Raw genomic sequence first — 20,362 nt, forward strand, 5'->3', positions numbered from 1 at the left:
GAGAGTGTAGATTAACCAAGAAGATGATGGAACAAGAAGATTGATATGAATAAATAAAAGAGAGTTTAAAGCAAAGAAATTTCAAGAGAACAACAACAAGAATTCTAATATTGAATTTTAGTATTAGAATCAAACTCAATTCTAATACTAAAATCAATACCAATTCAATACTCAATTCAATACTAAAAATCAACACTAAAAATCAAGTGTAAAAAAACACCAATTTGCACTCTTAAAACTGCGCTGATTTCTTATTGTTTCGCCTTAACTGTCACAAAAACTTGATTCTGCTTCAATATCGCTACAAATCAACTGTTTTTTCTTTTATCAACCTTGACTGCATTTTAAACACTTATTAAACCATGTCGTATTCGGATGAAGGTGACCTTGATTGTCCTCTTTGTATGGAGGAAATTGATATATCCGACAAGTACTTTAAACCTTGTCCTTGTGGTTATCAGGTAATAATGAATTGCTCTTTTATTATCACTACTGCTGTGTGTGCTTCATAAACTGTTGAGCTTTGAAACTGTCTGTTATTGTATCAACACATTATCATCTCTTGAACGTCTTGAAAAACTATCCTTGCTTTCTTTACTGTCTTGTACTGTCTTCCATCACATCTTCTCATCAATTTACTGTATGGCTTCAGATCTGTCGATTCTGCTGGAATCATATTAAAAATAACTTGAATGGTCTTTGTCCTGCTTGTCGTCGTCCTTATTCTGAAGACTCGATAGAGTTCAAACCTGTTCCTCCTGAAGAGTAAGTTTCAACCTTGACTTTCTATTCATGTCTTGTTATTCACTCTATTTTCATATCTATCTTCAGAGTCGCAAGACTCAAAAATGCTAAAAAGAAGAAGGAGCGTGAGCGCAAGGAACACGATCTTGCTGCCAGAAAACAACTCGCTAATGTGAGAGTCGTTCAAAAAAATCTGGTCTATGTGCTGGGTTTGCCCCCTAAACTGCAAAATGATGAGGTCGGTTTATCTTTATACATTCTGTTGCTCTACTTTTTATTCATCCTGCTTATATCTTGTATTTTAAGATTCTTCGCTCCCATGACTACTTTGGTCAGTACGGAAAAATTACAAAGGTTGTCGTCAATCGTCGTGTTCAACCTCATAATGTGTCCATGTCCCCTGCTTCAAACAACAATGGTGTGTACGTCACCTATGCACGCAAGGATGATGCTACTCGTGCAATCGATGCTGTCGATGGCAGTCTTTGTGAAGGCAGAGTCGTTCGGTACGTTGTATTAAATCACTATTTGGTCTGGTTTTTTGTCAGGCTACTGACTGCTTTTATTTAGTGCAACGTATGGAACAACAAAGTATTGTTCTTACTTTCTTAAAAACCAGCCTTGTCAAAATGTAGGATGTCAGTTTCTGCACGAGCCAGGTGAGGAAGCCGACACGTATATCAAGGACGAGACCATGTATGTATTCTAAATCTACTACTGAATAACTCTCAACTTGATACTAACTGTCGTCTATCCTGATAGTCGAGAACGCTCTGGTCAACGTCTTCCACCCTTTCCCTCTACTCGCAGAGAGGAAAAGGAGGAAACTGCATTACCTGCGACTGTTAGTTGGTATGTCGTCCTTGATGTGTTTGTACAGTTTACTATATTGAAGTTGGACATCAATCTGTTTGATCAACCATACTGCCGAATAAAAGGCTAATTTACTATTAAATGGATAGGGCAAAAACAATTCCGCTCAATAACCACAAGCAGTTTCCAACACTATCACAACAGATGGGTGGAATGTCTGACGGTGACTCTGAATCTGGCTCCGAGACCCATCAGCAGGTACCCCTGGATATTAATGATCCAAGACACTATCCTGCATTAGAACCTGAGCGATCAGTAGTGTATGGCTCTGATGCACATCCACACACATCAGGCAAGCGGCGGAAACAGCGAACAATATCAGAAGTGGTTGCGCCAGCATCAAATAGCCAATCTTCGCCTGTTCCCTCATTTGAATCCGAAGTGTCACCAGAGGTCGAGTCACATTTAGAAACTGAAACAGCCTCACAATCAGTTCAAGAAACGTCTGCATTTTCAGCATCTGAACAACAGCTTTTGTCAAATACTCCGCCATCCGATCAAACGGGAAATGAAAACACTGCTAGATCTGATCCATCGGTCTCACCCATTATTCAAGTTTTAGGCTCCAAAGTTTTGGGTGGTGAACTCTTGACACCCACTCATACTACTCCAGTATTATCATTCGATATGCCTCGTCAATCCTTGTCAAAAAAGGAGCGAGCTTCTTTTATTTCTGCCACGTCGCTCATTTCATCTCCAGTTTCTGTTCCTGACTTTTTATCAGAAATTGGCACTCGCCTAGTTCCTTGCTACAGCGGCATGTTTGATCCATTTCAACCAAATCCTCTGATGTCGCTATATGCGGTCTCTGCAGCAACACAATCCCGACCTTCCTTTTCTGCTGCGGCTCAGACAGATAATCATCCGCCACAAGGCAGTAGAATGGGTAGTCAAGACTCGCCGCGTAATAGTGTCTTGGATTCTAGTGTTTCGTATGGATTCAATTCCACTCAAGAGGAAAGTAGATGGAATGAGGGTGTCGATATCGATGGTGCCATGTCATCCTTGCAGTCTCAGACAAACCATCCAGGATTGACGTCTCGTTCACATTTACGCAGCAGTGCTGGCATGTCTGCACTTTCTCAATCTGGTGGACTTTTGCCTAGTCAGACCGTGTCTGCAACCGCTTCACTTTCTCTGCGTCAGCAGGAACTGTTGCAGCATCAGCAACAACAGCTGAATATGATCAACCGTCTCAAGATTCAGCAACAGCAACAGTTTCCACACCAGCAGCAACTCTACGCTCGTATGGCACAGCAACAGTTGCTGAATCAGTACTCCCAGCAGCAACAAACGTTGGGATCCACCAACTTGGACGCTGGGTACAATGCTCAATATCAACTTGAGCAGCTGCGTGAGCTACAGTTGCGTGGGCAACAGCAGAAGCTAAACCGTGGAGGGCTTGGCACAGAAAATAGTCAGATAAATCTAGGCGATATAGTTTCGCATAATCGTCAACGGCTGTTTGAAAAGGGTCAAGACGATTCTGTGTTTTTGAATGATGCTGATATGGCTTCACAACAACAAATGTCGCATTTTTTCAAGGACCTCCCGCAGGCCGGTCGGGAGGAATTGATCAATGGGAGCCTGTCTCAACAGCAGCAGCAATCCATGAAGAACGGAAACTTGGATATCATGACCAAAGTTTCACTGGCCCGCCAACAACAGCAAATGCTTCAGCAGCAACAACTACTTCAGCAAAATCCTCTTGGATCAGCTCGTCTGCAGTCGTTTGGAAAGTTTTAGATGAATCAGTTACCCTGCCATCTGCTACGACTGCAATACTTTGCCAGACTAGCCGACCATCTACTGATTTTATAACCGACTCATCTAAACCCACTTTACTTTTTGATACTTTTGCACAAACATCTAGTCAAACTACTACTGACTCTTCACTCGTGCCATTATTTTCCAACCCTCTTATTTCCACGACATCTTACAATCCCGACTGTCGTGCCAACTCTTTTCAAACACCATTTTTCTCATCGTCATTAAACCGTACTGAAAACTCTTCATTTTTTCCTTCTACAAACTCGTTTGCTAATTTTCCCAGTCGTATTCAAAAGTCATTTAGTTATGATCTAGCCATATTGAAAAGCAATGCCTATATTTCACGCTCCAATAGTGCTTCATCCATAATTGGTCTGTCTTCTGGGTCAGTTTCAACATCAACTTTGTTGCCTTTTATTACATCCTCTCAATCTCCTGAGCATATTTCCCTCCCACCTGGATTAGACACTTTTGCAATAACTTCCACTGCTACAAAAATACCTAGCACCCCTCCACCCTTGGTTGAACCATGTTTTTCAGTTTCAAACGACTCTGTAGATATCTCGACCAATGACTGTTCCGAGTCTACAACAGATTCTGTCATTGAGTCGTCTACCAAGAGTGATAAATCTTTGATACCAGACAAACATGCGACCACATTATATAATTCCAAGTTAAACAGCGAATTTCCTCTTCTCTCATCTACACCCAGTTTAAAACCTTTGACAAACTCGTCATCTATACCCACTGTTCGGCGTGTGCTACCTACTAAACCTTTTGATCCAAAGCCAGCCGCTATTCCTGTTGAAAAAGCTCAACCAGATGCTCCCAAACACGCACTTGCAATTAGTGTGTATTCTACTTCAACTGTTTCTACTGTCAAGTTATCCAAAAAACAAGAACGTGCCGCTAGGAAGAAACTCAAGGAAAAACAGACAGTAACCACCATGATTGAAACGCCAAAAGATCACTCTATTGAGGCTGATGCACAATCTGTTGCAAAGGATGCTTTCAAGACAGAACCATCTACTTTATCTAGTCAAAATACAGCCGTTAATGTTTCTAAATCAATATCTGATGAATCTGCATCTGTCAGTTCCGAGGTACCTTTCAAAACTACGCCTGTACACACTATTCCGCCTGTTGCGGATGAAGTTCCAGCAATTTTTGGTCGAAAGACTAAAAAACATAAAGTACAACAAACCAAGGCAAAGTTTAGTCCCAAACTACACAATTCACAAAAGCCATCATCAGTTTCAACAGCTGGTCATAGTGAAAACGATTCGTCCGGTCAGTCCAGTTCCAAAAAGTCGGTTCCAATTGCATCATCTCATTCAAAGGATGATTTAGAGAACTCTGAAACGCAAGTCACACCCCCCGCGATATGCAACTATGCTCATCTTTGTGAAGCACTAGATAAAGTCAAAGGGTTTGATACAGCTCAGTTTGATGTAAGCCTTATTCCTGCAGTGCTTGAAGGACTCGGAGCCGACAAGTTTTCCTGTAATCCAGACGCATTTTTCGATCATGCAATAGAGAGTGTGAGTGTTGCTGCTGAGATGCTGTGTGCTGGGCTGCAAGCAAAGATTGTTCATTTACGAAAAATCGAATCTGGTGCTACTATTGACTCTCCAGTATCATTCTCCAAGTCTAGTCGTAAAAAGAAAAAAGGCAAAGCTGCCAGTACATCATTGTACCGCCATCCTTCATCTGCTGATTCAGAACTTATGACAGTGCTAACACTGCCCATGGCTGATATACTGAATGTTGCAGAAAACAGCGAGTCAGCTTGTTGGACTTCTCATGATTGGAGATCTCATGTTCCGGCCATTCAGGGTGCTCTACAACGAGTGTCCATGACTCTATTGTCTGTACAGCGTCAGATTTTTGGAGGAATGAATATTCCTTCACGAGCCTTGCGACCGGTTGTGGATTTTACGTTATATCCAGCCTTGTGTGATGCAGATGGTGTCAATGAACCGCTTGTTCATGAACTAAATGGCTGTATTCTTGGCAATGTATACATAGATGTTTCACAAAATGTTCGATTGGACATGCTTTCGATGGGATATGCCACACTTGTGAGCTCTGCAGCTGCAGCGACACTGGTCATCAAGACTGGTAATCCTGATGATGCAGTTACAAATCAGATTGCTGGACTCGAATCGTTTGTTTCGACATTATCTGCTAATGCTACGTTTGATGCGAAACCAACTATTGACCTTGCCGAATATAATATTTCTGAAGCGGTTGCGTCTTTTCAAAACTTTTGCCGTACTCAACCTGGTTCAGATCCAACGACTCAAAAGTGTGCTACAGATCCTGTGCCTTCTGATAAGCTACTTGTTCAATCGCATACTCATCAAGAACCTGTGCATCTAGTCAATCATGATACCCATTACAAATCAGAACCAGTCGATTTGATCAATGAAATCACGGATGACTCTGGCGATTCAGATGCAGATGCAGAATATCTTGACTCTCCCTTGTTTAACCCACAGCTTATCCAGCATTTCCGTAATTTGACAATGGAGCCATTGCTTCATGCTGTTCGCAGTCTTGTTCATCAGGGCGAGGCGATTGCCGATCAATTTGATGATCAATGGTATGAAGATGTTGCTGACTCGAATGATTTGGACCGTTCTTTGTTACATTCTCGACATGGACATGCAAAGAGACTGCTGAATCGTGGAAAGTTGCCTTTACGCGATCCTGCGCATCGGACACGGAATGTCTCTGGTATCAAGGCTCATGAATGCAGAAGGTGTGCAGCAGTAGAGGCTAGACTGCCCTATCGCTTGCAGTATCACGGCAGAACTACCAGTAACAGTCGACACAGGTTTGATGATGATGCGTCTTTAGCACACGGTGGTTCACGTCGCAAGTCTCATCGATCCAACGCTTACTCTGGCCAAGTTGTATTTGAACGATCAGGTGTTGCACCACCAGGGTTTGATGCAGCTTGGAGTGAACTTTTTGGAGAAGGTGTTGAGAATATACCTCTTGAAGACTTGTCCATAAAACAGCAACAATTAATTCTTCGAGCGATTGCAAATCAATTTCCTGACCCCAAGGAACTTGTTGCAGCACTACTATCGCAGTCACAGATTCCTGCTATGCAAACAATAGAGGAACAAGCTCTTTTGGAAGAGTATGTTGCACACTTGATATTGAGCGGTGATGTTCTAGTCCAACCAACTCAAGTTGAAAGTGATGATTGCAACAGTGCTAAAAATAGTAATCAAGTTGATTTACCACATACTGGATTTGAATCGTTTATTCACAACACAGAGACTGCACAATCTAGCCACGAGTTGGATGATGCTAATACTGAAGATCACTATCAATACCGTTTGCAACAGCAACCCTATCATATTGATATGCTGCCAGTCGATGTGTATTCCAGTCTACCTATTGCAGATCGTATATATCAACTCGAATACGATTTGGAAATAGCGCGACGCGAAGAGATGCATCTGGAAACACAGTTTATCTCGATCGTATCCAAAAACATGGTATATCGAACTGAACTGTGTGACGTTCTTGGGTACAAAAGCATAGACGAATTTCCCAAAGTGTTTCATGATATAGATGTGTACAGCAACCAAGTTGGAAACAAGGTTGATCATGAAGTTGGAGCAATTGAAGATGATTTGGATTCATCATGGGAGGATTGCTAAGTGTTTACCAAATAAATATATTCATATAGAATGGAAACCATTGTATTTTATATGTAATGATTGCTTCTGATAAACATTTAATGTGCATTTCACTCATCAGTTCAGTCATTGTAGAATCATGAAATTGACAGTTTATTATGTATTTTGACACCCTTATTTAATGTTTGATTTTACGTGAATACAATTGTAAAAATAAAAATCTTCTACAACTTTCCATTCAACATCAGATTCACATTTTCTTTCTACGACTGATTGAGCAGTTATGACCAAGTATGGCCTGCATGACTTGTATGACTTGTTGAATTCATGTTATTAAACCTCGATTTTATATTTATTTGGTTATTGATGGGTTTAGCACAACTTATCCTCGATGCTTTTTTGATATTCAATTTGGAAACCGACCTGTCTCGGTAAGCACAGGTCGTATTGTTATGGAAATGTATCAAGATACTTGCCCTCGCACCGTCGCAAACTTTATTTCCCTATGCCAAGGCGATCAAATCTCGGCAGTATCTGGAAAACAACTACACTACAAAGGTTCTGGATTCCATCGAGTCATCAAGTCGTTTATGATTCAAGGCGGAGGTAATGTATTGCAATGTACATGGAAAAAGGGTTAAGCTTGAACTCATGTTAGGGTTTAGATTTTACTCGAGGTGATGGTACAGGAGGTGAATCCATTTATGGAGAAAAGTTTGAAGATGAAGACTTTTCTCGGTTGCATGAGCGTCCTGGATTGTTGAGTATGGCCAATGCTGGTCCTAATACCAACGGTAGTCAATTTTTCATCACTACTTGTCCTACTCCTCATTTGAATGGCAAACATGTAGTGTTTGGTCGAGTCATCAAGGTAGGTTTATGATGTCATGCTTGGATGTATTGGTAAATCTAACCACGATTGCATATCTGATGAATAGGGCATGTCTGTAGTTCGATCTATTGAAAATTGCGAAAAGGGAGCCAATGATAAACCTCTCGAGGATATTATGATTGCCGATTGCGGTGTGTTGGCCGAGGGTGAAGAGGATGGTATTCCTATTCCCGATGATGGGGATGTTTTACCCGAATACACAGAAGACCACGATCTGATTCCAGAGGATCATCCCACAGAATACATTGCCTTTGCATCACAAATTAAAACGATTGGCAACACACTGTTGAAGCAGGCTCTTGCATCGACAGATTCCACTGCTGCTCAGTCCTTTTTCAGTAAAGCCATTGCCAAGTATGAAAAGGCTGTTCGATACTTGGAGGCTATCAATCCATCACCAGAAGAGGCTACAGAATTAACTTATGAAGCCAAGCTCGAGTTTTTTGCACTCAAGGTGTCTTGTCTTTCAAACTTGTCGTTGGCATCGGGCAAGATCTCTGATTGGGCTGGACAGCAGCGATACAGTGAGCGGATTTTGTCTATTGCTGAAACGCTTGCAACGTATACTGTCAAACATTCAACTACTCCACTCATGGTCACCCCTGCCGATCAAAGTAAAGCTTATTTCCGTGTTGGTCAAGCACTCGTGAAGCAGCTTCAATATGAACAAGGCTGTAAAATGCTTGAACGTGCGCAAAGTCTGACTTCTGGCACACCTGATGCTATGATCATTAAAACCATCAACGAAACCCAACGAATGATCAAGGAGCGTGCAGCCAAAGAGAAGCGCATGTATCAGAAGATGTTTGAATAAATACAATGCCGAGAATGTCTTGATCAAATGTGATTTACAATTGTATACACACGCAACATGAAATTGTCAAGGTGAATATTGAGCCCTGATATTGAGGATTTGTCATTACGATCGAAATTAAGGGTGCTTGCAATTGGTGACAAGGGCATGAGGAATAGTGTTAATTCAATTCGAATGGTAATCGGGAATATCGGCCCAAGAGTTGGCGGGAATAAAATGATAAAACATTCCAAACTTGATTTTCATTATCATTTTCATTTTATTTTCATTCCATTTTCGTTATCAAATCATTCAGGCTAAAATCATGCCGCAATTTGCGCCTTGCTTGAAATGAATTCAAGCGGGTTCACTAGAACAAAACTCGAGTCTTCAAGCTACTCGAGTTTTATTCCGAAAATACAGTTATCATCAATCGTCATTTATGCACGTCCTTGAAACTTTCAGTGTTACTAAATCCCCCTTCTCGACCCATTCACCCCTCTATCATGAGGATAGTCAAGATGAATTTAAAGAGCATACTTATATTCATGGTCGCAGACTCTCTTTCTCATCTCTATCTTCCAGTTTGGCTCAAATTTCATCATATGCTCGCAATGCTCTGACATTCCCCAAATTGATCCGAATAATACTGACCCTCGCCTTACTAAGCCTATTGATATCTATAGTTACTCTCATGACACTGACTCCGTCTCTGATGCCTAATGACATGGCCCTACCCGCGCCTAGTCTAGGTTTTACCAATTTGAATGCACTTTCGCAGCATGTCAATATTGCATATTCTACTACACTTTGTACAATCTCAGATCTCGAGTCTGTCTTGATTTTGGCTACTCTTCTCCGACAAACAGGTTCCGCTCTTCCCCTAGTTATTCTTTGCGAACGCCTACTGAAAAATATTCTCCAAAAAGCCATCATCAATTTCAACAGCCGTGGCAAAACCACACTTGTTTCAATTGTTGAATTTGAGCAAAGCGATTCATCTGTGGATTGTCAGCACTTTTCTGCCGCTCTACTTTGGACATTGACCGATTACGACCGCATCGTGTTTCTGAATGCCAAATCTGTGGTTCCATTAAAAAATACTCTAACCCTGTTCGAGTTTCCTGCCTTTGCGTCCATACGTAACACGTTGGGTGATATCGATACGGATGTCATGGTAGTCAATCCAAATTTTGAAACGTTTCAACTTTTATCCGAGGTGAGTTTTATATACTGTGCATTCAATTCAATCAACTAACATTATAGTTTTGAATGGCTACTAGAAACTTGTAGAGTCGAAATTCGGGCTTGCTGATGCATTGAGTGAAATCTATATGGATATGCCTTGGTTGAGTCGACGGGATGAACTCGATTCAAGTCAAGCCACATATCCCATTGCAATCACTATTTCACCAAAAATTGTTTCTTCAATGTCACAGTATCTCTCTACCCAACTCCATCATAAAATGGCTACATCTTATGTTTGTTTTGGTCATCGTAAACCATGGGATCTGTACATGAATCACACATTGCAATGGGATTCAGAGTTTGATGTGGATATTTTTGTTCGTTGGTTTTCAGCCCAGCGCTATGTGCGCTCGGCACTGTTAAACACTAATGATGGCGACCTTTCATCACTCAACCTTTATAATATCCAACAAGAGGATATGAACAAGACGAAACACTGGGAAAATTCAAAAAGAAACAATCACGTTTGTAATTCTTATCTCGAGCAGGCTGAACTCAATCCATCTTTACTTTTACCAGTTTTGAACAAGTTTTCAGTCTTGATTTCTACTTTTAATAGAGTTGAAACTGTGCTACGACTGATTGAACACTATTCCAAATCAGATCTCGTTGATACTGTATTTATTTCATGGCATAATCCCAAAGTTAAACCGCCTGCTCAACTTTTTCAAGTTTCCCATGCAATTCTGTATGATGGTGACACTCGGGTAGATCGATCAAAGATACAAGAGTTGATTGAAAGTGGTAACACTAGTACCAATGCAGCGGTAATTCTTGTTCTTCAAACTACTGATTCTCTCAACAATCGCTTCAACCCAATCCGATCTATTCGCACACCTGCTGTGTTAATGGTTGACGACGACATTCGTATCCCACTCTCACAACTTGATGTAGCCTTTAATGCATGGAAATACAATCCTGATCAACTTGTTGGCTTCTATCCACGTTCGCACAGAATCAAATCAATGCATGACAGCAATGATCCAAAGCAATGGGAGTTTGAGTATCTATATGGTCCGTCTGAACCTAAACATCAGTATAGCATGATGCTCACCAAAGGAATGTTTTTCCGAAAAGAGTATCTTACCATATATACATGCATGGTTCCACAACAGGTTCACGCCTACATTGATACCATCAAAAACTGCGAGGATATCACCATGAATTTTATTGCAAGTGCCATCACTGGTAAAGCACCCCTCACCATTAACTTTCCAATGGTGGATACTCAAAAAAACGGTCAAAGCACACAACAGCATCGTGATCTCATGTTGGAAGTCATGGCAGATTTTGGACAAAGCGATGGTATTTCGACAAAGAACGATCATCAGTTACATCGATCCATGTGCATTTCAGACTTGGTGCAACTTTTTGGTACGTATCCACTAGTTGATACGGATATTGAAGTGTCTAGGTATCTTAATCCTGCACCATGGATGTTTCTAAAAATGGAAGACTGGACCGTGTAGGCCATCTTTGCGTAGTTACAAGGATCTCATTATGCCATACACAGCAGGTCTACTGATATTGTAAATTCTAGCTGGACTTGCTTTATATAGTCTCGTTGACAGTTTAAAAATGAACATGTGTAAAAAATGATTGATTTGGTCTTTTTGCAACTTGACATATTACAAGTATTGATAGTATTTTATAGAAACGTTGATTGACAATAAAAATAAAAGTTCAAACCCAGTTTTTATCAACACAGTTGAATGAAACATTCAGTTTCTAATCAGCACAGCAACGATTCAAATAGTTTATTTCAAAACTACAAAAAACTATTCATGAATACGGCCGTGAAATGAACTGAATGCACATTTTAATTTGCTATCAAATTATGTATGGGTCAAATTTCATTTTTTGCCGAGCTTCAACATACCATTCTGGCATTTGCATTGACTAGAAATCATCCATTGACAATTATCATGAGCAGTCATACCACCACTATCAACAGTGCTGCTTCTCAAGAGTTGGAAAACTACCAGTTTCAACTTGACCAAGTCAATGAAGCACTTAAACGAGACCCAACCAATGAAGAATTACTTAAACTCAGTCATGATCTTGCAGAAGTTGTTTCGCTCTTTCAACTGCAGACATCTGCTGCACTACTACCATCACCCGCCACATCTACAAACCCAGCTAGTTCTGCTCCTGTTAAGCGACATGTTCCTTCTTGGGCTCAACATCGCAACCCTTCCAAATCCAACAGTTCTGGTGTTGATGGCAGTCAGACATGGCAAGCTGGACAGATTGTCCTTGCCCGGTGGACAGACGACCAGTTTTATGAAGCAAGAGTGGTTGGCTTGAATACTGTCGCTACATCAGATAATGTCATTTATGATATTGTTTTTACTGGGTTTGAAACGGTCGAGCAGGTGAGTGTGGATTCAATCAAGCAGCCATTGGGAACTGTAGAGGGACAAATAAAAACATCAGTATCTGCAAAATCTACTTCAGTGAATGCATTAACAAGTGCTATAGGCGATGGCAATAAGCAATTTAAGAAAAAAAAGGCCAAGCGAGACGGACCAGGCAAAGTCGAGTCTGAGCAACTGGAAAGACAGAATGCATGGCTCAAGTTTGCTGGTAAATCAGATGGAGGAACTGTTGCCAAGAAAAAAGCTCCTTTGAACGGATCGGGTGGTGACAAGTCATCTTGGCAATCTATAGGCTTGAAGCGTAAAAGCATGTTTTCCACTCCAGACGATCCCAATGCTCGTGTTGGTGTCATTGGCAGTGGTAAACCAATGACTCAATTTCAAACCAGAGGCCGCCATGTATTTTCTAAAGATGACTAAAGTATTATTATTCCACCATTTTGATTTATATTTTTATTCAAATTGCTCGCTTGATTTATGCCAATCTTATTGCAAGCATGCTGATAACCAAAATTGACGATATGGATTATATTAGGATCATCTTGTGCAATTTGAGCAAAGATCTTGAATAGGTAACTTTCTTTATATCAAAAAATACGTCCACTGGGTTCTAGACCTTGGTTGATCTCGTTGATCCACTCATCTACCCTATACTGTGTTGGCGTTTCCTTTTTAGTTGAATACAAACTTTCTGGGACACGTTTCCACCATGGCTGTTTAGCTGCACGTAAGGCATCAAGATGTGCATGTCGCCATCTTGACATGACATTTGGGTGAATCGGATCATTTATAACTGAATCCTCACCCTGCCACTCTGAGCCTATAGCTGAGTAGTTGAACATGAATGGTAAATATTAGAAACAACATTAGTAATATGCGAGTCTAGACAGATTTACTGCTCCAATATTTTAATAAACATGCAAGCGGGAAATACCCTGAGCTCTCTGTAACATGGCTTGAATATGCTCCCGTCGTTTTTGACACTCGGTCATCAACAACTGCGAACGACTCTTTGGTTTGTTGCGATCGTAGTATAGATTTAACTCGGCATCCAGCTGGCTAAACTTAGTTTTAAGTTGCTCCATATCCACATTCTGGATAGGCGGTTGGCGGAGCTTTAAAACAATATCTTCAACAACTGTTGCTACAATGAGATTGTGTTGTAAATCACATTTATGGGATGAATGACTGTCTTGAACCAAATCTGGTTGATTATTTAAACTGCGTCTGGACATCAATGTTTGGTGTAATCGACGACACAACACCCCTCTCCACCATGCCTGCAACCTAATAGCTGCTCTTTCCTTTTCTCTACCACACTCTGTACTAATACGAGACGCATGTGTGCTTCTTAGTATTTGGTATCTGTGCTCATTCCATTTGATAGTAGCTTGAGCTTGTCGAGATACACGACGGGACAACTCTTGTGTAGTAGAATCAGGATTCAATTGAAGGGTTCGTGCCATCTTTATCCGTACTTGATGGCCTCGATAAAAGCGCTGTATTGTGGTTGCTGACTTGTGCTCCTGCTGTAGTCTATGGCGAATAAAGTAACCGCGGACATGTCGCTGGATACATACAGCAGCTCTAGTCTTGATAGTGGATGTGGTGTTTTGCATATACTCGAATCTAATTGAGCAATTCAATCAGCAATGTTTTATTCCTTCTAATCCGACCATCTGCTAATCAACAACTACAATAAATTTGATTAAATCCAATAGTAATTTGCATCGCTTTAGTTGTAATTTATTGAAAAGTTTCAAGCTGTTTAGTCAAGAAATCGTCCAATTTAGAAACTAATGGTTTGGCTTCCACCATTCCATCTTGATGAATGTTGCTAATCATTCTCTTGATTTTACCCAATTTCTCTATAGCCTTGGTACCTTCTACTGCACGAGCCATTTCATTCTGTCCAACAAAAGTGTATTTTCCATCACGCAAATCCTGATACCGTCGATATTGACGTTGTTGAATCAGAGTTTCACTGGATAGCTGGTTGATATTAACAATCAATAGTTTGACATTTCAGTACGTTTGCATTGAAATACCAAAGAGCGCAGTCAATATCATTCAACTTACCACAATTTTGGTTGCAGATTCTTCTTCAATCTGATTTTTGAGTTGACCTTCACGCTCCACTAGCATATGACTCGACTCATTAGCTTCATCAATCTGGCGTTGCATTGTATCTTTTGATCTATTCAACATCTGAATATCTTGATGACAATCTTCGACATCTTGGATGGTTTGTTTGATTTTTTTTGTTAATTCTGCAATGGCTTTTTGAAGTGAGATTTGTACGGATCCTTTGCCTTTGGCTTGACCTCGACTAGAAATGCTTTCACGACGGTAAACACTTTTTTCCATTTCTCCAATCATCTTTTCTTGGAGTTTGAGCATACTTGAGTATCGGAGTTTCATACGATGGATTTCAAGACCCATTTCACGGATCTCAGTTGCACCAACATTGGGATCTAGTGCAGCTTGTGTTTCCTTGGCCAATTGAATCTTTTTTTCCCAAAGCATCATTTGACGCCTGATTTAGATATAAAAACAATCAAGAATGAACAAGTGAATAACCCAAATAGTTGGACCATACTGTATACGTTTCAATGCAGCACCAGGCAATTCAACTCATTGACTTACTCTGCTTCTATTAGTCCAGTAAGAGCTTGGCTTTTTTCATTTTTAAGCCCATCCAACACATGCTCCATTTGGATTGACTTCAACTCTGCTTGCTACACTCCATTTTGTAAAATGTAACCTTTTGTAAATATAACCTTTTCATCACGCCTAAAGATTCATCAACATTCAACCAACCTTGAGTTTAAAACGAAATTCTTGTTCCAATTCTAAATTTGCTTCCTCCAGTTTCCCATGTATGTTTGTTTGTTTAGACAAAAGAATGTTGATTTTGATCATATCATTTTGGAGCTGTTTGATATTACGATTATGTTCACAAATCTCCTTTTCCTCAGACTCGAATGTATCTACAAGATTCGACAATTAGACGCATACAAATATCATATATATTCTGAACAAGTAGATGAAAATGGTACTCACTATTCACCACGAGTTTTTTGCGACTAAGAACAGTTTGTTTCATTTTCAGACTTTGAGTTTCATCCGTAATCTCCAAAGATGTTTTGGTCATTGCTACCAATTCATTTTGTGCACGCAACCAAAATTGTTGTAGTTGGATGCATTCTTGCTCTTTGGTGTGCACTAGTTTTTGAAGATTGTGAATGGTGGCTTCTAATGGTCCCATATGCTCCTCCTATCAAGTCAACACAATATGACCCACATCAGCATTCAATCATAAACTGAGTCCATCAATTCATACATGTGTAATCATTTAATCTAAAATCACTTGCCTCATTTCCACCCGTCACTTGGCTGTATTTTTTGTTAAGCAGGTCCATATCCGATGCTCGTTTACCCAGTTCATCGTTGCGTCTGCGAATCTCCTGTTCATACTTTCCAATCAAATTGTTTTTTTCCGTTACTTCATCATCAAGAGTGGTTGCCTGAGCTTTCATAGCCTTGATTCTTTCGGCTACATTCAATGATTCCAGTTTGATACTACTGAGTTCATTTTGAATATTAGCAATATTGGATTCTTTTTCGTGGATAGAGGCACGCAGTTTAGTTCCGTCGCGATTGAAACTCTGGGTGCCCTTTTCTAATGACAGTTGAACCTGGAGTCGATCTGCAATCTCTTGCTCCAGTTTTTGAATTGCTGCTGCGTTTTGTGTCCAAGCCTTTTTCACAGCGTTTGTTTCTTGTTGTACTGCTTGCCGTTCCTATACATTCAAAATGGTATAAACAGTGGTTGGGTGTGTCAATCACTTTTGCAACACCCCTACACAGCTCAAACTGTTATACCTGTTGCAATTGACCAAGATCTTTTTCGGCATGACCAAGACTCTTCATATACACAGTATACGTCTCTTTGAGTTTTTCCTGCTGATCATTAATTGTAGCAATCTGTCTTTTGATATAATCAATTTCGTTTTCAAGTTTTCCTAATATCATTGTTAGTTGTTCTCCTTCAGTTTGAGCTTGTCGGAGAGCACGTCGAAATCCTCCAATCTCTCGTTCCATGCTAGCAATGGTTTCGTTGCTTTTTCTGATTGAATTCACAGTATTAGTTTTTGAAAATAGTGTGCTGTGATCAAGGTATACTGACTACTCAACTCGATCGCCTTTTCCAGCTGCAATAAAACATCATCGCGTCGTTGAAGGCCCATTAAACTGCTTTTCCACTGATTAAGCAACTGTCGCTTTTCAAATTGGATTGCCTAGTTGAATCAAGGTGAATCGTATATTAGATTGTTTGACTATTGTAACCATATTTTCAAACTGCTTGAATTAATACAACCAATACTCTACACAGCTCAAATACACACCTCCATTTCTGTTGCTGCATCTTGAAGAGTCTCAACAGCAGCTTTGGTTTCTCGTTGCTGTGCCTGAAGTTGATTGTCATAAACTGCTCGACGTTCTTGGAGTTTACGAAGTTGTTCTGTAAGATGGTCAATAAAATAATCCTAACATTAAAGTGTTAGTTTGTCAGATTGAATTGAAATAACTATCAAACATTCCAATAAAACATACCTGGCGCTTTTTTTCAATCTCTTGTTTCATAATATCATCTTCGGCTTTGAGAGTGGATCGTTTTACAACAAGAATGCGAGATCGAAGCTCTTCATTATACAAATCTACTTGTCTTAAAGACCGAGATATTTTTTCAAGTTCAAGCTTATGTTGCTCTACTATACAATCCAATATAAATAAAACATCCAATAAAACACGACTGAATTAGTATCGCCTTGTCATGAATGGCTTTGATCTAGGTTGGGTCACTCCAAGTAATTATTGTCGTGACTAAACTTACAGTTTTTGCTATGCAGCTGATATTTTTCTTGTTCACGTTTATATTCTGCAACTGTGTGCTTCAAGGTGCGATCTCCTTCTTCGCGCAATCCGCGAATAATAGCAAAGTTGTCCTCTGTTTCTTCTAGCATTGCTTGCTGACGAGCCAGTTGTTGCTGGAGGGTATACAACTCTACACCAACCTCTTCTCGACGCTTGATTTCCTTTCTTGCCATTTCTTCCTTTTCACGAACCTCGAGCTCAAGTTTGTTTATATGGGTAGTGAGTTGATGATGTATGGCATCTTGGATTCGTTTCATCAACGGCTACATTGAATCAACATGTTGGTTAGAATAAACAGGATTGAACATTCAATCCCATACATGTATTGATGATAAACAAGACATGAATCATTTTACAACAATGCATGATACGAACATGAGATGCGTCTAGCAATGCAGTATCTTCCTCATCTGGATACTGTTCAGTATCATCAGACCTTTCGTGAACAGTGTTCGTATTTTCTCTTTGTATGTATGGACGTTCGTTATTGTATGCCTCGTCGTAGTTTTCGTTTATATTTTCTATTGTTTCTACTTGGTTCAAGCTGACTTCACTCATTGTATTACCATGATGCAGTGGTCGCATGGCTTCAATGACACTTTCCTCGTGAGCCAATGCATATTCATCTGAATAGTCTATACCATCCGACTCTTTTTTTTGAAATGATAGGTCACTGAGAGAGTAAGTAGAGTCAGTAGGAAGCGGTGGTAGTGTAATGGAAACGCGAGAGGTGCTGTTTAAAGAAGAATGACTTTTAACTGCTGGTTCAGTAATATGGAGAATAGTCGAGCTGCTTGTATCAAAAGATGTAGATTGCTTATCACTAGTGTCTGTTTCTTGTTGAAAAGATTCATCTCGAGTGCCATCTATTTCTGACTGTGTGTCTTGGTCTCCAGCAATATCAGCCATACTGTTTTGATGGTTTGCAGACAAATGCTAACGCGAATACTTTTGATAGTTTACAAATTTCCTGAGGAGCAGTAAAGTTTATTGCAACCAGTGAAATAGTATTTTTATATCTATCCTGCCTTGCTTGATTTGATTTAAAATGCAAAACGATTGTGCTTTTCTACTACAAGTTGACTTGAATCAACACAATATTCATCATAGTGCTCATAAAATTAAACTATTTTTAAACTCACTTTTCCTCTTTTGGTATAGCCATACATTGTAGATCAACAAGATTAAACCCAGACTCATCCACTGGAATCCAGATATTGAAGCCATCTGCTCTCAATTCTTTACAAATTCCACTTGTATTCAATCTCATAAAAACCAGTAAACAGTGCTGGTTAGTAAATTGACATCCATCATTCCATGATACTGGCTGTTTATTATACACTGACAATTGGTGTTCCATTTTACGTGAATATAGCTGTAAATAACTAGTACGAAACCATACATGCTCGACTAGGGTTATTGATAGATACTACACGGCGCCAAAAGTCGGATGCAACAATATACAATGCATTTCAAAATATAGAATTTTATTGGTAACCAGGATTCAGTGACACCAACTTTGAATGTCAAGCTGCAAAGGATATTTCAATACCACGACTTTAAATAACCTGGTGTAGAAAAGAATAAACAGCGACTCTTGATTTTGTCGAGCAGTTTACTTTTTGATTTCAACTTCAACAGGCTTGACTGGATTTATTTTGAAGCCATCTTCAATCAAAGTAGATTTGGTAGGGACATTTGTACCACGCTTGACAGCATCTCGTGCACCAACACGGAACAACCATTTTTTAAGATGCGGTAAACTGTCCAGAGGCAGACCAAGACGATCATAGGCAGCAACCCATCCAAAGCATGCAATGTCGGCAATAGAATAATTACCAACAATGTATTCGCGACCATCAGACAATTGGGTTTCGAGAACTTTAAAAAGACGAAGGGTTTCATCAGTATATCTGTTGATACCATATGGGATTTTTTCTGGAGCGTATATAACAAAGTGATTTGCTTGACCCTGTATATCAAAGATGAGATGAGTTGACAACATCAGACCAGTTTGCAGTAGTAAAGTGCAAAGAGTTGATTATCTATCCCAAGTAGGATAGAAACAGTCATAAGAGTCATTTTACATGAGCAAATCTTAAATACCATCATTGGACCTAATCCGCCCATCTGCCACATAACCCATTGAATTGTTTGGCTACGAAGATTAGCATCAGCAGAAAGCAGCTTATGTTCAGGATCGTAGTGCTCTGCAAGATACAGCAAGATTGCTCCACTTTCAAACACCGCAAAGTTGTCTCTCTTGCCATCGACAATAGTGGGAATACGACCATTTGGATTTAGCTTGAGAAACCAGTCTTCCTTCTGCTCTGAAGATTTGAAAGAAATGGCATGAACCTTGTATGGAAGAGCAAGTTCTTCAAGGGCAATGGATGCCTTCCATCCATTAGGAGTGCCTGGTATTGAACAGTTAGATAAAACCGCAGTCTATTAACAAGATGGTCATAGCAATGGATACAACTCATCATGATCAAGACATAGATGGCTTACCAACAGTGTAAAGTGTGATTTCACCAGACATGATCAAGTTGCAATGAAAACAGTTGAATGCAGACCAAGCAATTGGCTCGACTAACCCTTGAATATATAGCAACGCATGAATCTTGCCAGGTTGGCTAATATCAACGGATAAACTCCAACTGACTGTAAAATACTGTAAATATCCGATGCCGTCATCTAGTATTTACAAGACGTCATGGCTACGAAGCTTTAGATCTTTATTGTTGATCCTAACAAGCAATCGGTTGGAATAATGCATGTGTGAATATCCATCGCTCGCGCTTATTGCAACCGTGTTCATATAAAATGGTACATTCTTGTATCTCGCCTGATTTGCTTTCAAGTATATACAAGGGTTGATTTCCTACTACAAACTCATCTTGAATAGAATTCTCACTTGAATAAACATTCATTGCAGTCTAAACTCACAGATACCTTTGCGTTCTATTCAATAAACAATAATGACATGTCCCAGAAATATATCCAATCAACTAAAAGGTTTAAAACAGTGTTGTCCAGCAAATCGACACTCATCGTTTTATAAAAC

At 39.9% G+C, this 20,362-nt stretch overlaps 8 protein-coding genes across 8 annotated transcripts; 5 read left to right on the forward strand and 3 right to left on the reverse strand.

Annotated features, from left to right (window-relative positions):
• Window positions 1-310: 310 nt before the first annotated feature.
• BATDEDRAFT_20992 (CCR4-NOT core ubiquitin-protein ligase subunit MOT2) lies at window positions 311-1,453 on the forward strand (the record flags this gene model as incomplete). Its single annotated transcript, XM_006682511.1, has 5 exons — window positions 311-461; window positions 653-765; window positions 832-982; window positions 1,051-1,250; window positions 1,315-1,453. Exons 1-5 carry the CDS (start codon window positions 363-365, stop codon window positions 1,451-1,453), a joined length of 702 nt encoding a protein of 233 aa, XP_006682574.1. The 5' UTR covers window positions 311-362.
• A 1,409-nt stretch (window positions 1,454-2,862) lies between these two features.
• Window positions 2,863-3,631, forward strand: BATDEDRAFT_37515 (uncharacterized protein; the record flags this gene model as incomplete). Its single annotated transcript, XM_006682602.1, has 1 exon — window positions 2,863-3,631. The coding sequence occupies one exon, from the start codon at window positions 2,866-2,868 to the stop codon at window positions 3,361-3,363; it is 498 nt and encodes a 165-aa protein (XP_006682665.1). The 3' UTR covers window positions 3,364-3,631.
• A 3,634-nt stretch (window positions 3,632-7,265) lies between these two features.
• Window positions 7,266-8,777, forward strand: BATDEDRAFT_37516 (uncharacterized protein). Its single transcript, XM_006682603.1, has 4 exons — window positions 7,266-7,337; window positions 7,423-7,652; window positions 7,712-7,917; window positions 7,985-8,777. The coding sequence occupies exons 1-4, from the start codon at window positions 7,330-7,332 to the stop codon at window positions 8,750-8,752; spliced, it is 1,212 nt and encodes a 403-aa protein (XP_006682666.1). The 5' UTR covers window positions 7,266-7,329; the 3' UTR covers window positions 8,753-8,777.
• Window positions 8,778-10,503: 1,726 nt separating this feature from the next.
• BATDEDRAFT_4525 (uncharacterized protein) lies at window positions 10,504-11,370 on the forward strand (the record flags this gene model as incomplete). The annotated part of the gene is made up of 2 exons (XM_006682488.1): window positions 10,504-10,667; window positions 10,722-11,370. Coding segments are annotated over 2 exons (813 nt in total), but the record flags the coding sequence as incomplete, so codon positions are not given.
• Window positions 11,371-11,820: 450 nt separating this feature from the next.
• Window positions 11,821-12,777, forward strand: BATDEDRAFT_92452 (uncharacterized protein; the record flags this gene model as incomplete). Its single annotated transcript, XM_006682612.1, has 1 exon — window positions 11,821-12,777. One exon carries the CDS (start codon window positions 11,821-11,823, stop codon window positions 12,775-12,777), a length of 957 nt encoding a protein of 318 aa, XP_006682675.1.
• A 167-nt stretch (window positions 12,778-12,944) lies between these two features.
• On the reverse strand, window positions 12,945-13,976 carry BATDEDRAFT_28200 (uncharacterized protein; the record flags this gene model as incomplete). Its single annotated transcript, XM_006682525.1, has 2 exons — window positions 12,945-13,183; window positions 13,292-13,976. The coding sequence occupies 2 exons, from the start codon at window positions 13,974-13,976 to the stop codon at window positions 12,945-12,947; spliced, it is 924 nt and encodes a 307-aa protein (XP_006682588.1).
• A 127-nt stretch (window positions 13,977-14,103) lies between these two features.
• On the reverse strand, window positions 14,104-15,511 carry BATDEDRAFT_92429 (uncharacterized protein; the record flags this gene model as incomplete). Its single annotated transcript, XM_006682646.1, has 5 exons — window positions 14,104-14,349; window positions 14,437-14,893; window positions 15,004-15,095; window positions 15,178-15,347; window positions 15,421-15,511. 5 exons carry the CDS (start codon window positions 15,509-15,511, stop codon window positions 14,104-14,106), a joined length of 1,056 nt encoding a protein of 351 aa, XP_006682709.1.
• A 3,250-nt stretch (window positions 15,512-18,761) lies between these two features.
• BATDEDRAFT_92321 (glutathione peroxidase) lies at window positions 18,762-19,837 on the reverse strand (the record flags this gene model as incomplete). Its single annotated transcript, XM_006682647.1, has 3 exons — window positions 18,762-19,267; window positions 19,402-19,712; window positions 19,807-19,837. The coding sequence occupies 3 exons, from the start codon at window positions 19,835-19,837 to the stop codon at window positions 18,911-18,913; spliced, it is 699 nt and encodes a 232-aa protein (XP_006682710.1). The 3' UTR covers window positions 18,762-18,910.
• Window positions 19,838-20,362: the final 525 nt, after the last annotated feature.

This window comes from Batrachochytrium dendrobatidis, assembly GCF_000203795.2.
Source record: "Batrachochytrium dendrobatidis JAM81 unplaced genomic scaffold BATDEscaffold_17, whole genome shotgun sequence".
In the NCBI taxonomy this organism is placed as follows: domain Eukaryota; kingdom Fungi; phylum Chytridiomycota; class Chytridiomycetes; order Rhizophydiales; genus Batrachochytrium; species Batrachochytrium dendrobatidis.